We start from the raw sequence: 17,852 nt of genomic DNA, 5'->3' as shown, positions 1-17,852 counted from the left end.
ATCAAGGGGGTCTGGCTCTTCCGAACATGCAACTATACTACTATGCTGCTGTTTTAGTCACGGGTAGATGGTGGTTTGCACAAGATAATTATAATCCTGCGGTAGTCACTGAAGCAGCTCAAATGGGGTCCTACGAGAGGCTTACACTTCTGGTCTTCAGGGGAACGGCGAATGATCAAAGGTGCACTATTCCGATGGCTACAGTATGTAAGGTCTGGGCTGAGGTTATCCGGTATATGGGAGGGGAACATTATATTTCTCCACATACTCCTTTATGGGAAAATCATAAACTACAACACTTCATGCAAATTCCAGACCCAGTACTCTGTGTTAGGTCCGGAATTAAATCCTTGCAGCACATAATTGGAGATGGAGCGCTTATTCCTTTTAATGATCTTAAGCAAACATTCTCCCTCTTGAATAGAATGTTCTTTAGATATTTGCACTTAGACACGCCTTTTCTGCACAGTTCCCTGAAGGGGCTCCTACCCTGACAGCAAGCGACATGGAACAGACACTCATGATGCTCTACCTAGATAAACCCCTATCCATAATTTACTCGGCCCTACTGGAAAAAAGCATTGAAAAACTTCACCTTTGCCAAAATAAATGGAATCAGGACATCCCAGGCTTAGATAATAATGACTGGGAAGACATTTTAAATGACTTCATTAAATTTCCCATTTCAGCTAGAGACAGATTAGTGCAGGTCAAATTCCTACACAGAACCTACCTCACTCCTGAAAGGATGCAGAAGATCTCTAACAGTATAATGTGCCATAGATGCTCTGTTGAGACAGGCACATTTGCATTATTAATGAAATTCTGTACTCCCAATATTTTTGTTCACCCAAATTAGCTCTGTTGGGTTTATTTGAGGAACCCTCATGCAGTAAATACACACAGTATCTCATATGCATTCTATGCTATTACGCCCGTAAAGAAATTCTGAGAGTCTGGAAAGGAGAATCCCTACCTTCTATTCATTTCTGGAAACGTACTGTAAATAAAGATCTTCTGTTATTCCGCATGACATATAAAAACCGTAACTGCCCACAGAGGTTTGACAAGATTTGGGCAGTGTGGAATAACAATGTCATAACTGCCGGCTCTAATCTCGTGAGTTAAGGATGGGAAATAATACTGCTTAACATAAAATCCTTATTGTTGGGCATTACTGCGAGATGTAGCCGGAGACGAACGTTAGAGCCTTTGCTTTTCTTTCCCTCTTTCTCTTTCTTTTACCCTCTTTGTTTACTGATTCATTCTAATTTCTTCCTTCTTTCTCCCCTTGCCTTGGGCAGCGCTGGTCCATACAGGATGGATTATATTTTGGATCTCGTTAACATTCAATTGAATTTTTCCTTTTATCGTGTTCCCATTACGTTACAACTACTGACTGTATAATATATACTATACATGAACCTGTTGTATGCAAAGACTGTGGATGTTACCATTGTTACCTTTATATCAGTCTATTTGCTGGAGTAAAGTGCTGCTGTGTATGTGTCTTGTTCCTTAAATACAATATAATTGATTTGTTAAAAAAAAATTGTACTGAACCTAAACGTTGTATCTGTTCTATAGTTCTATTATAGATGTTGAAGGTCTATCAGGAATTTCTTCTGATCTGAAGACTCCTACAAAGAATATCATTGGCACTAAATCCAATGAAACTTCAGCCAGACACAGCACTCCAATTAGTCCAGGTAGAAACTGTTACAGGAAACCTTTGATGAGTAGTACGAGGGTCATCCAGAAAGTAACACCCATTTGCTTTTATCTGCAATGCAAGGTAGTATTTCTGTGTAGCATATATCAGGTTAATCTCTTCTCTGTCTGCACCCCTTGTCACGTGACTGCACAACACCAGTAACTGGTTTGTTCAGTGGCATTAACATGAAGTCCCCATCTCCAATCCCTTCAACTCAATAAATTGAATATATAATAAAACCTTATTAATTCCCCACCCATCCCTGTAGCTACCAAAAATTAACACCTGTTAAAAAAGTGACAGTTTAAAAATAAATACATAGTTACCTTAGTGTGTAAGCTTTTTTCTTTGTTTTTTCCTTTTTTTTGTACCTTCCTGTGTATAGAAAATAAAATAATTACTATAAGCAAGTTTTGCCCCCTAAAAGCCTAATTTGTGGAAAAAAAAGATATAGATCATTTAGGTGTGACATGTAGTAATAAAGTCATTGGCCAATGCATGGGAGAAGCGCTACAGGGGGAATTGCTACCATCCTTAAGGTGAAAACAACCCCCAGGCTGAAGTGGATAATTGATTAAATGAAAATGATATTTATTTTCCAGATGAACCTCGTATATGGAAGCTGCCATATTTATTACCTAATTATTAATCTGAATTCACAGTATAATGTTTGTGTTCAGTCTGTATTGTAGGTTCTCATGAATATTCAGAATCTCTTGGCTTAGAGAGTAAAACAGGTAAGGCATGGACAATTCTAGTGCTTTGAGTGACTTGAGGCTTCATTTACTAAAGTTTTTTGAGCTGGACAATTGGGGAACATAGGTTATTATGTACAATTGGTCTGAATTTAGTAAAAATCATCTGGTTTAAAGTGGAATGAGTTTACAACCCTTGACTCAGTCCTTATATCCGGTTCCTAAAAGATTTGGGAATGAACAGCTGTGTGATTTAAAGGATATCTAACCTGGATCAAAACTTACAAATTAAGCACAGTTATAGTGGAAAGCATGACGGGGGCGCATGCCTGGCTGGGTTGCCCAAGACCATAGGATTTTCAGGTCCAAATTGCAGATGATCCAGGTGGCGGAGGAGGATGGTGAGGCACCAATCAGCTTGGAGGGGGCTGGAGGAAGCCCCAGGTATGTATGTATATATATATATATATATATATATATATATATTTTTTTTTTTTTTTTTAAATTCCCTGGTTTCAGGTTTACTTGAATCCACTCAATTCAAGAACTTTTAACAGATTCAGGCCAGATAGTTTTCTACACTTGTTTTTTCCTCCTTTATACAGTTATGTGATATAAAAGTATTCAATGACATGACATTTTGATTTCCCTGTAGCAGCTTTGTTCTAAACAAATTAACTTCTCTTGGACATTTAATGGGGTATAGAACTAACTACAATTAACGCTGACAGAAAGCATAAAAGATCAAAATTTGTATACAAAAATTTAACATAGCAAAGGAAAGAAAAAAATTCCTGTCCCTGTACAAATATATAATTTTTTTTTATGTATTTATATAGCACCAACATTTTCCAAAGTGCTGAACATAGTATAAAACTAACTATAGTTGGGAGCATAGATACATAGATTGGGCAGCATGGTGGCGTAGTGATTAGTGCTTTCGCCTTGCAGCGCTGGGTCCCCGGTTTGAACCCCAGTCAGGAACGGGATTGTGGGGAGGCGCCCAATTTGTATTATGTAGCTTATAGATAAAAATGAAAAGAGGTCTCTTACCTCTATTGAACACTCACACGGATGGATATAGGGAGTCTTTATAAAAAAACCGGTTATGCTGTAGACAACGCATTTCATGGGACCAGGCCCACTTCCTTAGGTCAAAAGAAAACAGATAACCTAAAAACACATATAGAACTTTTACCATTGCACATTACACATGGTATAGACATAAAAACACCCCATTTTACTATAAATAATGAATGAATAAAAAAAAACTTGTTGCTCATCAGTTTCATCCCTAGTGGGATGGATTTGATCTTAAAACACATTATAGCGTTTATTGCATAACATTTCCATATCCCTTGTAATGATGATAAACAAATACTATGCCTCTTTCTGTGAGAATACATACAGATAGGTACAAGGTGCATAAAAAACTTGACATAACATTTCCATATCCCTTGTAATGATGATAAATACATGCTATGCCTCTCTCTGTGAGAATACATACAGATAGGTACAAGGTGCATAAAGAACTTAAGCAAAATCTACCACTATACGACTATGTAGAAAATATCTATTTTTTGGGTGCCCATCTATACCTCTACTGGGTGTTAGAACTAGGTATATTAAGCAGTTTTGTGGTCAGGACTCTGGCTGGGCAACTCCAAAACGTTAATGTTGTTGTCTGCTAACCATTTCTTCACCACTGTTGCTGTGTGTTTTGGGTCATTGTCATGCTGAAATGTCCACTGATGACCAAGGCCAAGTTTCTGTGCAGACTGTCTGATGTTGTTGTTGAGAATCCTCATGTATTGCTCTTTTTTCATGGTGCCGTTTACTGTGATTAAGTTCCCTGGTCCATTGGCTGAAAAACCACACCCAAAGCTTTAGGTTCCCACCACCATGTTTGACAGTGGGGATGGTGTGTTTATGGGTTGAAGGCTTCTCCTTTTTTAACAACAAATAAAGGAAACTTCATTGTGACCAAACAATTCAATTTTTGTTTCATCTGACCATAACACAGAAGACCAGAGGTCTTCTTCTTTGTCCACATGAGTATTTGCAAAGGCCAAGCAAGCTGTTTTGTGCTTTATCTGGAGAAGTGGCGTCCTCCTTGGTCTGCATCCATAGAACCCAACAGTGTGCAGTGTTCATTGGATTGTCTACCTTGAGACATTGCCACCACCGGAGCCCATATTCACCTGGATGGCCTTGGTGGTGATGCTTGGTTTCTTTTTCACCTCTCTCACTATCCTCCTGGCCAGCACAGGTGTCACTTTTGGCTTCCGACCACGTCTTCTGAGATTTACCACAGTGCGGAACATCTTGTATGTTTTAATAATACTTTGCACTGTAGCCACTGGAACTTGAAAACATTTAGAAATGGCCTTGTAGCCCTTTCCTGACTTGTGAGCAGCCAAAATGAGCAGCCGTAGGTCCTCACTGAGCTCCTTTGTTAGCCATGACTGTCCACAAACCAACTGCAGAGAGCTGCTGTTTTTTACCTGTTGCGTTGATTAAACCAGCTGTTCCCAATTAATAAGGATAATTAGGATGCTTTAGAAAAGCTTGGACTATTTGGAATGGTATAGAACTTTGGATTTTCCTACAGACTGTGACAGTTTTTGAAGGGAATAAATAATTTTGGACTGGACACTTTTTGCTCAAATGTAAATAAAGCTGAGAATTTTTTTTCCCCATTAATGCCTCTTTTACATTGTCTTATCATCTTTTGGGAGACACCTATGTCATTTCCTGTCAAAAAATTACTTGTGGGTTGAATAAAAGTAAGTTTAAGTCAAAATTTCCCAGGGGTATGAATAATTAAGGTCAGCACTGTACAGTTAAGTTAATTGGTTTCCCCCTAAATTGGCCCTAGACTATGATACATGCACTACACGATACATACATAGACATATGACTATGGAAGGGATTGCGAGCCCCTGTGAGGGACAGTTAGTGACAAGACAGTATACTCTGTACAGTGCTGTGCAATATGTTGGCGCTACATAAATACATAAATAAATGAACAGCTCAATACACTGTACAATCAGGACATCCAGTGACACAAGTAAATTACATACAATTGATGTGTAGTTTGAAAATATCACTAACACTGGTTCAACAGAAACAGGAATCACTAAAGAGAGGTCCCTGTCTTTGCAAGCTTACAATCTAGAGCAGGGGTCTCAAACTCAATTTACCTGGGGGCCGCAGGAGGCAAAGTCAGGATGAGGCTGGGCCGCATAAGGAATTTCACAATCCCTGCGCATTGCCGCCTCTGCCCGCCCCTCTCACTCTTCCTTCACAGAGAGGGGCGGGAAGAGGCGGCGATCCGTGCGGCGATTGACGTCAGGAGGGGCAGAGCTGAAGCTGAAAGCTCTGCCCCTTCCAGGAAATGCCGGCGGATTGCCCCCCGGGCGATTTGGGGGCTCTGCAGCCCTCGTTTAGTGGCGGGGATGCGGCGGATTACTTGGGAGCACTGAAGCGAACTATAAGGGCCCTTTTCCACTAGCGGCGTTTGCGATGCTGAATCGCAAAATCACAAACCGCTAGTGATTTTTTAAATCGCTACGGTTTGCACATTAACATGGGAATCGCGGTAGGCAATTTCCACTACCGCGATTCGTTTTTTTGTCAAACGCGATCGCGCCACGGAGCGATTTTTGCCACGATTTTGCTATGCAGTACAGTCCATAGCAAAATAGTGAACACAATTGCCGGAGGTTTCCTGCACTTTTGCGATTCAGTAATCGCTAGTGTTCAGCGTGAACGCTAGCGACTGCTGGGGGAAAAGGGCCCTAAGGAAGCTTTTGCCGGCGAGGGCCACAAAATATTGTATCGAGGGCCGCAAATGGCCCGCGGGCCGCGAGTTTGAGGCCCCTGATCTAGAGAGTAGTGGAACGGAAACACTAAAGGAGTAGAAATAGGCATTATCAGCTGAGGCACTGAAACTCAACATCTGGCTATAACATATTATAAGCTTGCTTGGTGAAGTATGTCATGAGGCTGTATTTGAAGATTTCTAGAACTGGTGCATGATGGGTTGGCTGTGGGTGAGACTTTCAAAGGAGAGGTGACACTTGTGAGAAGTCTTGGTTGTGAGCGTGATAGGAGGTGACCAAGCTGGATGACAAGAGAGTCTTGTGGGAGGAGTGAAGTTTTCAGGAGGGATGGTATCTGGAGATTAATGAAGAAATGTAATTGGCTGCAGTTGGAGGTAATGGCAGAGAGGGGTGGCATCAGAGGAGTGGTTGAAGAGGTGAATCAGACGAGCAGCAGAGTTCAGTAGGGGTCGGACGGGTGCCAATCTATTTTCCTATTGGCCCGTAGAGTAGGGTGCAAGGCCTCTTTTCCATGAGCAGCTGACAGGTGGTGAATTCACCACCTGTTATCTGCTCCCGCCCACTGGCAGGGCGCTTGATAGTGCTCGGCATGGGCGGCGGACAGGTGGCACTCCTGTGAAGTTGACACACATGGTGTTACAACCACTGCCATTCGGCTGCATTTAAATTGCACCCAAATGGTAATAGTGGGCAGCATATGGGATGCTGAACTGCTTGACAAAGGGACAGTTCAGACATCCGTGGACAAGAGGCCTTACAGTAGTTGAGACAAGAAATTATTAGAGCTTACACAAGCATTTCTTGTGTAAGGAGGGACAGATTCTGGAGATGTCTTTAGTGGTTGGATAGTTTACTGGTTAAGGGCTCTGCCTCTGACAAGGGAGACCAGAGTTCGAATCTTGGCTCTTCCTGTTCAGTAAGCCAGCACCTATTCAGTGAGGAGACCTTGGGCAAGACTCTTTAATACTGCTAGTGTTTATAGAGTGTGCCCTAGTGGCTACAGCTGTCGTGCTTTGAGTCTCCCAGGAGAAAAGCCCGATACAAATGTTCTGTGTCTGTCCATCTTTGAGATGGAAGTAGCAGGATGTTGTTATTATGTTAATCTGTGGTTTAAATGATAACTCAGAATCCAGTGCTACCCCCAGACAGCGAAGTTTAAGTTATTGGGATGTTTTCTATATTAATGGGTGGGGGAGTAGAGTGAGAAGGTAGTAATATCACAATTCTCTGTTTTATGTTACCATTGTGGAAGTGAGGTGACATGAATTCAGAAACAGCAGATAGACAGTCAGGGATTCAAGATAATAGTGGAGAGAGGTCAGGAGCTGAGAGATAGATTTCAGTGTCTTCAGTGTATAGGGGATATTGGAAATAAAAGGAGCTTACTAAGTGTCCAAGAGTATAGATGGAGAAGAGGCACAAGAATGGAGCATTGGGGTGCACCAATAGTCAATATGGAGAGGAGTTAGTGTTGGGGAGGAGACAGAGACAGTGAAAAAAACCATCCTCACAAACAGGAGCAAATCATAAAACATTTCCTAAGCCATTATGGGGTTTATCCATCCAGATGCCAGATCGCTGAATAACTACTGTAATGACAGCTGTCGCTCAGCACCTCCCGCTCATCATGGCCAGTCCCCACTCCATAGAACATAACATACTATCAGCTGTAGCCAAGCAGCATGCCTCCCCAGGCATCGTTCCTAAAAATGCAACCCAGGACAAGCTCCATCTTCACTGTTCTTTCTGCAGCTGAGCAGATGTATATGCCAGTGAAAAATACCACACCTTGCTAAACAGCTGTTCTGCAAGAAATTGAAAATGTCTAATAGAACCCATGTAATGCTTCCCTGTGCAGCATAGATGGCTAGATTGGTCCAGTCTGACGAAGGAAATGTGATCTTTGGAATTTTCAGAAAGCTAGATGGCAGCCCATGTGTTATAAAGTACATAATATGCAGCTCTGTCAAAGGTAGATGGCTATATGTATTAGTGCAAAAATGACATCTATGTGGAACATGGTAGATACTTTATGTGATCAAGCAAATGATTGCTTTAAATGTGTTTCTCTGTATCACTGGTTATATGTGCTCCTTTTGTTTTATACAGACTGTGAATGTCACAGCATGGACATTACTCTTCTTTTGAGTGAGTCTGAAAAGACAAGCAACTGTGGTAAGCAAGTTAAAAGCTCTTTGGCAACCTTATAATTGTTAGTATTATCTGTTGTATTTGTACCAACATGGAATATTGTGTGCAGGTTTCAAATGAATACCAGCTTTATTAACAGAATAAAACTATACCACACTTACCCATTTATCTAAAAAAAATGTTAAACATATCCGCACTAAAATATTTAATTGCACCCTGGAAGTACAAGTGCATGACGAACAGTCCACAAAAAAAAGTGTTTTCTCTTTGGGAATTCTTTATTACTGCCACTTTTGCAAAGCAAGAAATCAAAACTTTGATGAACCCATTTAAATACACTTTTTGTTATGCAACACATAAATTGCAGGGTACACTTGGCAAACTAAACATGCAATAGAGGCACATGAAGTCAAGCTGTATATTTTTTCCTTTTATTTGTGACCCCAACCCCCCAAAAATATATCTATTTAATTGGAATGATTTATTTATTATGATGTGAAGAGATATACTCCTATGCTTAGTATGCTATAATATCTGTGGAAATTATTGCACCCCTTCTGAATCTCTTTGTAATAATGTAGTCAGTTACTTATAATAGTCAGACTGATCTGTTCTGTCCTGAAAAGTTGCCACAGATTTAAGCCTTGCACACATTTTCAATTATGATTTGCCAATCACTGATCAATTTTACCACCTCCATAGAGTATGATGGTCAACAGATATTGAATACTTTAAGCAGATGGTATAGGTAAACACTCATACTACATGGATGTGGTAAAATTTGTCAGTGATTGGCCAATCATAATTGAAAGTGTGACTGAGCAGGGCCTGATGTGTTGTAGAATGTGCATTTGTCATTGTGGCCAACAATCGTGCGTATTTTATACAGCAATAAACTTAAACCTTCCAAAGCTATTGTTATTGACAAAGCTGCATGCATGCAACACAACTACATCATCACAATGGAATGATGCACGTTTACTAGAACACATGAAAGGCTTGCCTGTACCAATGCCCACTGTGCATGGATCAACTACCCGATACACCATTCCTGCCCTTAATCACAGGGAATGGACAATTGGCTCATGGGCAGGTGTGTGCAAGTCCATTGTTATGTCGTTATCAATTAAGTAGATAAAAGGCCTGGATTGATTTGAGGTGTGATGTTTGCATGTGGATTTTGCTGTAAACAGGCAACATGAGGAAAATTAGGGGCTCTCCATACAGGTGAAAGAAGCCATTCTTAAAGCGGTCTGTAACTCTGACTTAACATTCAATAAAAATGTGTTTTTCTACTTTTTATTACCCCTTCAGTTACCATATTTGCTTTTATGCACAAGTACTATCCATACTGTCCATTTACAAATTACATGTTCCCAAAGTACAGTTTATCTGCTCAGAAAGCTGCCATTGCATTTGATTCATAGTTGTGTTGATTATATATTAAAATGTTCTGGTGAGATTTTCTCAACGGTGTGCATACTAGAAGCAGAGACAGTTCCTTCTCAGCAGAGCTAAGAATGTAACAACATCGGAATGTAAACAAAAGATAGTGTTATCTTCTCTTCAGGTGTGGCTCATAAGCTGAAGGGGCTTTCTACTGCAGAAAAAAAGTGGTGTGTTTAACAGTTTGAATGCTGTTCTGCTACAATTTTTGTGCTAGTAGGTTTAAGGCTGTAAATAATATTTTAGAACAAAAAAGAAATGTTGACTTTCAGATCACTTTAAGCTGTGACAACTGAAAAAAACAATCTGCAAAATTGCAAGTGGCAAAATCTACCCAGTGTAGGTAGCTACAGGTGACTTTTAGTATGAGGTAGCCAAAGGTGCCCTCTGTATTAAGTAGCTAAAGGTGACCCCAGTTAAAGGTAGATCTCATCAGTGGAATACTGAGAGCTGAGTGAGTAACTTCTCATTTATACTTTCATCAGGACTCTGCATAAGGGAAGGAGGCACTCGGGCAAGGGAGTGACTGCATTTCCATCAACAGGCACCTGTAGGCATGTGCCTACAGTGCCTTATGGTAAATCCGACCCGGCTTTAGACAGAAAGGCCCAAACAGCAACTGAAAGCCACTGCAGTAAAGGCCTAGCAGAGCATTAAAAAAAGAAAACGCAGCATCTGGTGATGACCATGAGCTCAGAATTTCAGGCTGTCATTGCCAGCAAAGGGTTTCAACCAAGTATTAGAAATGAACATTTTATTTCCAGTTACAGGTAGTCCTCGGTTAACGAACGAGATAGGGACTGTAGGCTCGTTCTTAACCTGAATCTGTTCTTAAGTCGCAACAGTGTCACAGCGAGCACCGGATTGCGGCGATTTAAATGTTTTAAAGTACATTTACATTGATATAAAGACACCATGTGTGTGTGGGGAGGTGAGCAGATGCATACCGCACACCTCCCATGTCCTGGCGTCATCCTCCGCCTCTGCAAAGAACCTCTGTGTCGCTATAAGCAGATCCGCGCACTCTGATCCGGATACTGTACTGCGCTGCGCATGGCCAGGTCGCCTCCTGGCCTGCATCAGAAGGTGAAGATTTGTTTAGCGACACAAAGTTTTTTTATGCAGAGGGTGACGGCAGGACATGAAAGGTGTGCGGTATGTATCTGCTCACCTCTCCACACACACATGGCGTCTTTAGATAAATGTAAATGTACTTAAAAACATTTAAAGTGCCGCAATGCGGCGCTCACTGTGACGTCATCGATGAGGCGGAGCAATTGTCGGGCCGTTCATATCGGCGGGGCGTTCATAACCCGAGGACTACCTGTATTTAATTTGTCCAATTACTTTTGAGCCCCTGAAATAAGGGATTATGTAAAAAACATGCTTTAGTTACCTTACATTTTTATGCAATCATTTTTTCACTCCATTGCATTAAAGCTGAAGGTCTGCACTTCAAATGCATCTGAGTTGTTTCATTTAAAATTCATTGTGGTATTGTACAGAACCAAAATTAGAAGAAAAAAAAAGTTGTGTCTGTCTGAATTTTTGTGGACATAACTGTTGCTCAAATTACTCACACATAAAAAGTACATTCATCTAATATAAAAAAAAACATCTTCATGTACATATTAATACATAAGCATAAATTCATATACACATATACGCTTTCTTTTTGCATCCTTGACCTTTAGTGTTAATTCTTCCCAATAGCCCTTGTACAAATCTGATGCAATCTTATCCAAGATCTTGTTTCATCACTGTATCAAGGCTGACAGTGTGTGACTGTATATGGGCTATAGGGTTCTTTTTGCTGAATCACACCATAGGTCCTCTCTTCATTGCTGTAAACCGGAAACAGGGCATCTTCTGGGAAGTTTTGCAGATTGCTGGGAAAAAATGCAGCCAAATCGCAGGTGTTTAACAAGAAATGTGCTTTTCACTGCATTCCTATATTTTCCACTAAAGCACCGTTGCATTGAAAATCGTGCAGGCATACGATTGCATTTGTAAAAAACTCGAAATGCGTTGGAACACCATGGTTTACATGTTCCTTTATCATAACCTCTATGTTATAGCAAACAAACAAAAAATCCCAGTAAACATTAGGGGCCTCAAACATGAACAGTGTTTTGCAATGTATTAGATTTAAACTGCCATTTTGTTGAAAGTTAAACAAATTAATTTGAGTGGTTGCCATAAATAAGTCGACTTTGAAAGATTTTTCATAAATGTGGCTTGATATTCGAAGCAAAGTTGTTTCTCTCTTGTGAAATTGTTATTGTGAAATCATTATTAATGAAATATGAATATTAGTGTCAACAATCCAGGAAGACTTGCTGAAATAGGAATCGTACTCAGTCTTTTGGTTCGGCAGACTGGCGCCTTTAAAATGATGAACTTCCTTCCCAAATTCCTCTATATTTTCTCCAGTCTTCCATTAAAGAGGAACTATAGTGAAAGTAACGTAATTAATACATTTGCTATTTTTTTTGTTACAATATTACTTTATAAATCGTTTAGTCAGTGTTTGCTCATTGTAAAATCTTTTTTCTCCCTGATTTATACCCTGAAATGTATCACTGGCATTAACATCTTTAATTCTGGAAGATAATCTCAGTGCAATGTTTGTTTCCAACAATTCTGAAGCCAGTACAAAATGCTCTGGGGGTGAGAATTCCGCCTATCTTTACAACCTAGGTTAAGCATCACTGGGTGGGTGGGATTATGTACAATATAATGTACTGAAATATATAGCGACTGGAAGTATCCGGAATAATTTATTGCATTCTACTATATGTCACTACAGTGCCTCTTTAAGGATACCCCTTCAACGCTGCCAAAGGAGATTACTTAGCTTCATCTGGCATAAAAGGCAGCATCAATTCGAAGAAAGAAAAACATGGAGGCCAATTTTTCCCACACCTTTAAAACTATTGTCCAGTGAGTCAGCTGAGACAGATGGCTGCCGGGTATGAGAAAACTCCACACACTCATTGTTCCCAAATAGAGTGTGGCACATTAGCTCCAATTCACCCAAGCAGCATTCTTTGGACTCTAGAACCAGTTGCTAATAATAAAAGATACAGTATATCCCTTTACTGTCTCAATCTCATCTGGTACAAAATAAAGGGATAAATCCCCCAATTTATAGAGACCTTATCAAAATTCCATTATATGGCAACCTGATGTACTCAAGTAGCAATTATGGTCCTAATTCCTCAGTCTGGATCATGCACACGGTCTTCTTTGTTGAAGACATTTGTACCTATTTACATTCAAATGTAAACTAGTGGAGGAGCCCAAGTGGGATAAAACAATTAAGACAATATAAAAGGAAGATACATTGTAAGCTTTTCTCTCTTATGGTAAAGAAGCACATGTAGCAAACAAAAACCCAATTGAGATTTTCAAGAGTTTATTGCACAACAGCTTCAGACAATGCATTTCTTGGGTATCTTTTGCTTTATCAGGTCAGTAAACACCATCAAAAAGTGCTTCTTAGCCAAAATGTAGTAGACATGAGCACCCTGATTGTCTGAACCTTTTGTGCAGTAAACTCTTGAAAATCTCAATTGAGTTTTTAATTCCTACTTCAGGAGAAGTAAGCTTACCATACCTCTCCTTTTTATATTGTTTTAATGGTTTTAAATTTAATTTGTAATTCGACAAATGATGAACGAAGGACCCAGGACTGAGAGAGCTGCAGGGTTTTACTCAGTCTGCAGCTTAGTGGGATAATGACAAGCAAGGTCCAGCCTTGCTGCAATTGGAGCTGGGGGCAGTCCCCCATTGAGGGAGAGAGATCTGGCTAAAAACCTTGTATGCCGATCTCTCAATGCCCATGAGTCCTATCAATAGATGGATTGCATGTTTGTGTTCAGTAAGGCATTATGAGTTCACAAATATGAGACATGAGTGCTAAACTGGAACATGTTATGAGAACATTTATTACTCCAGGTTCTTAAGGTCTGATCTGCCTTAAAACTTCCCAAAATGTGTGTCAGATTAACCTTATTAACTTGTCAAAAAAGGGTTTCATTTATATGTTCGTAAGGTCTATAACAGCGTTCAATATGGAATACATTAATTTCTTGGGTTACAGTACGGTCAGCTGTTTCTGGTGAAAGCAGCTGGTTGTGTGTGTGTACAAATCAGATACAAGTCAGTCCATCTCTTTGGAGCTCCTTGGTGCTAAAAGCTCCCTAGATCCATGGACTCCAGAGACTCTCAGTCTGAAAAGGGGAACTTAGGGCATGTTTCCACTGGCAATTAGGATGCAAGGCGATCGCCGCATCGCCTCACACCCCATGCGCAGGTTCTTCTGGTTGTCTTCTGGACAACCGGATGCAATGTCATGCGTCTTCCCGTCGGCGGCTATGGGGATCAGATGCGTGCTGCGGAAAACTGCAGCATACTATCCATAATTTTTTCCCGCACCAGATCACGTAGGTACATTTGTGTTAATGGAAACTACTCCATTGACGTGAATTGGTTGCAGTTTCCTTGCGATGCGGAGCGGTTTCCACATTGCAACGTGTCTAGTGGAAACGGGCCCTTATAGGTTTTGTCAATGTGAGTGAGCATGGATGGCTGTGGCAAACAGATGTTAATTGCCCTCAGCTCAGCTTGGGACAATGTTGCCAGAAGTTAATTAATTAACTGTGTTTGACTTTCCAGCTAGGTGCTTGGAAGCTCAGGAAGGTCCTGGTCTGTAAAAGTTAACACTTTGCAAGCTCTGGGTGCTTGCGACGCTGTAAATGAGAAATTACGTATTTGATATTAAAGAAAAGTCGTCACACCCAGTAAACTCAATTTCAATAAATTTCATTATGAGGCATTGATTAAACTACAACCATTGTACTGCTCAATGCAGTGCAACTCTGTATGGCCATTGATCCTTCACTTCTCCAGCCCTGCCCCCCTCACGTTACACATTTTACATTATGCCTGGTTAGGCTTTTGATTGAAAAACTGTCCCCAAAAATGTACCAAATATGTTGACGCAATAGATAACTGTAATTGGATTGGCAAAAAATAATAACAAACAAAAATATAACATAACAAAAATAATAACAAACAGATAAAATTGTGGAGAAAGTTCAGTTCATGGAGGACCCAGAGCTCCGTTATACCATGTGGCTCCACTCACTAACTTGCAAACCCTCCACTGGGATTACATGTACCTGTTGGAATTTAAGTATGATATGCTTGAATTCAGAGCCATTACTGATTTGGTAAAAGGACTTGCTCTGCAGAGTTTCTCTTTAAGGAGGATTCATTTTAAAGAGGAATAGAGGCATTCACAGAAAAACAATGTAGAAATTGTGCTGTGTGACTCCCCAAGGCCAGAGCGCATATCAGCTCAAGATGTACAGACCTGCAGCCTGTGTCGGTGTAAACATCAAGTGTTTTCATATTTCCTAAAGGAAAACAATATTCTCCTAAGAATAAGGGAACAGGTCATTGGAAAATTGAATTTTCCACTACATGCGCAGTAAAGACTGTGCTTGTCATGCTATCACGTGTTCTTATCAGCCAATAGCTGGCGATGGGTGACTGATCCATCCCTGTTGGTTGATTTCACATTTAACTCTTTAGAGGCTAGAATGAAATAGCCAACATGGGCTCCAGAGCCCACTTCCAGTTTGCACCTTCTAGCTTCAGACTTAACTTTCTACCTTTGTGTAACTTCCATTATCTGTATGCTGTATATATGCTAAGTGCAACTAGCATAGGTGTACCAAAAGAGAAAGCCTGGTCTATTCACAAGGCATAGACAAAGTGCATGGAATGCTTAGGGCCCTTTCACACCAGAGGGATTTTTCGGCGTTTTAACGCCACGGCCGAAGTTGGCGTTTTGCTAGGTAAAAGAAAGTCCATAGACTTTCATTTTACCTTTCACATCTAACTCAGCGTTTTGGAGCGTTGCGTTTCAACGCTCCCAGGAGCTTTTTCAGGGCTGTTTACAGCCGAAGTTGGCTGTTGGCGTTTCAATGATAGTCAATGGAAAACGCCAACTTCAGCGTTTTCAAAGCGTTTTCAAAGGGTTTTACAGCTAACTTGTTCACTTATTTTTATAGAAGAAAAAAAAAAGGACGTTTTCATATGAGCTATAAAACTCTTTCAAAACGCTTTGAAAACGCTATGTATTGGCGTTAAGCAAAAGGCTGACTTTCAGCCTTTTCTACCGCAGCCTCTAGTGTGAAAGAGCCCTAAAGATTCTACAGACTGATTGCTTTGCTGAGGTAACGAAGATAAGATTGCTGCTGAACACATCTGTATATCTGTTTGTCGAATAAACTCCTGAAACTTTGAAGACATCTAAGCAGTTCTATCTCCTGTGCTGTTGCTGTGATGAGTGTCAAAGTTATCACATGTTCCGTAATATGGTGCTGAACAAAGGTGTAGTGTTGATGCCCATAGCAACCAGCAAATATTTATTATAATACCGTTCATGCCCTTTCTGTGGCAAATGCTAATTATTCACTGGCTAGCAATAAACCTATGCGTCCTGGGCAATGAGTCATCAGTTTCTCACCATCACCGCCACTAACCCTCACCTCTGTGCACTGCGGGGAAAGGGGGTGTGTGTCCGCAATGCAGGCTCACTTCATTGCTTGTACCTGCCAGTTCGCTGCTTTCCTTGGCCCTGTGCTGGATGCTTTGTGTGCCTGCTGTGGGTGTCCCCACTTTCAGCCTTTTCTTATGCACCCCCACATGGCTCAAGCATCTGTTCTCCTCTGCATCTGTTTGTATCTCTTTACGGGCTCTGTTCTACACACATGGACTGTGTTGAGATGGACCAAAATAAGTCGACGCATTTCACTTAGACTGGCCTTTCACTTAAAAAAAATCCAACACTTCCAGGTCATGCGACCATTATAATTAAAGTGACCAAAATATATAAACTAATAGCAAGAATACGAATTAACTCTCTAGTCTTTGAAAAACTATGGACAGCATGAACCTTTCTTAATTTATCCTTGATTTAGGAAATGATCAGGGCAAATAAGGGCAGGACTACTGAAACTTATAATTCTTTCATCCCTTTTTTCTCTCTCTTACCTTCTCTTTTCTCTTACTGGCCCATATGCAATTCACTTTTTATCCTGGGTCTTCTCCTAGGTGATATGTTCACAACTTGTCATAAATTGCCTTTTAAAGCCACCAGCAAGCAAGAAAACACTCAAAATAAATTTGATAGCACTTTTCACCAACTTTTGGGTACTTTTTCAATTGTAAACTGCTGAACAGTTAATTTAAAGAGAAGATGAAAGTTATCTCCTAGGAGATAACTCGAGTGAAAAAGTTAATTGCATATGGGCCACTGTGTCCTGTGTGTTTTTAGAACCCTGAGATCCCTCTTCATATTTTTCTTTCTCTATTACTCTTTTCATCTCCATTCTTAGTGCTCCAGCTATCTGGGGTCATCATGTGGGATGCCTGACCTGAGTGAATTTGGTCTCCCCTTTCTTAAATAAACCATCATAACCTGTTATTCCATATGCTGTGTTCTCGGTTTATGTTTGTAAACACTGATGCAAAGGAGAAAGAGAAACTGCACTCTCTTAAGATTACACCCCAAAAAGTGTTCAAACATAAGAAAAAAGGGGAATAATACTAACACAGCAGTGAATAAATTCATCCCTTAAAGGATACATGAGGCGACCTAAAAACATAAACGTTTTACTCACCTGGGGCTTCTTCCAGCCCCTAGAAGTCTATCACGTCCTATGCCGAAGTTCCACTGTTCTCCATGCAAACGCTGTCCCCTCCATAAGATCGCAACCGGCAGCTGGGTTGTGGTCCTCTGAGCATGTGCAGGCACGACACACACCTCTCGTGATCGCATCAAGTCTCTGTGAACTGCACATGCACATAGTACTTTTGGCCACACGATTACGAGAGGTGCGTGGTGCACCTGCAAATGCTCAGAAGACCACAACCCAGCCACAGGTTGGGATCTTACGAAGGGGACAGTGGTGGCCTAGAGAACAG

The 17,852-nt window shown here is 40.6% G+C and overlaps 1 protein-coding gene across 9 annotated transcripts in view; it reads left to right on the top strand.

The window, feature by feature from the left end:
* TEX14 (testis expressed 14, intercellular bridge forming factor) overlaps positions 1-17,852 on the top strand; it is a 477,154-nt gene that overhangs the window by 456,910 nt on the left and 2,392 nt on the right. For all 9 annotated transcript variants that reach the window (XM_068268626.1, XM_068268628.1, XM_068268627.1 and 6 more), the window contains 3 exons: positions 1,588-1,709; positions 2,395-2,451; positions 8,364-8,429. In XM_068268626.1, coding sequence (XP_068124727.1) covers positions 1,588-1,709; positions 2,395-2,451; positions 8,364-8,429 — 245 coding nt within the window. The remainder of the gene's footprint in view (positions 1-1,587; positions 1,710-2,394; positions 2,452-8,363; positions 8,430-17,852) is intronic.

This window comes from Hyperolius riggenbachi, chromosome 2 (assembly GCF_040937935.1).
Source record: "Hyperolius riggenbachi isolate aHypRig1 chromosome 2, aHypRig1.pri, whole genome shotgun sequence".
In the NCBI taxonomy this organism is placed as follows: domain Eukaryota; kingdom Metazoa; phylum Chordata; class Amphibia; order Anura; family Hyperoliidae; genus Hyperolius; species Hyperolius riggenbachi.
The sequence above is the reverse complement of the archived record's forward strand: the minus strand, read 5'-3'. Positions and strand labels throughout refer to the sequence as shown.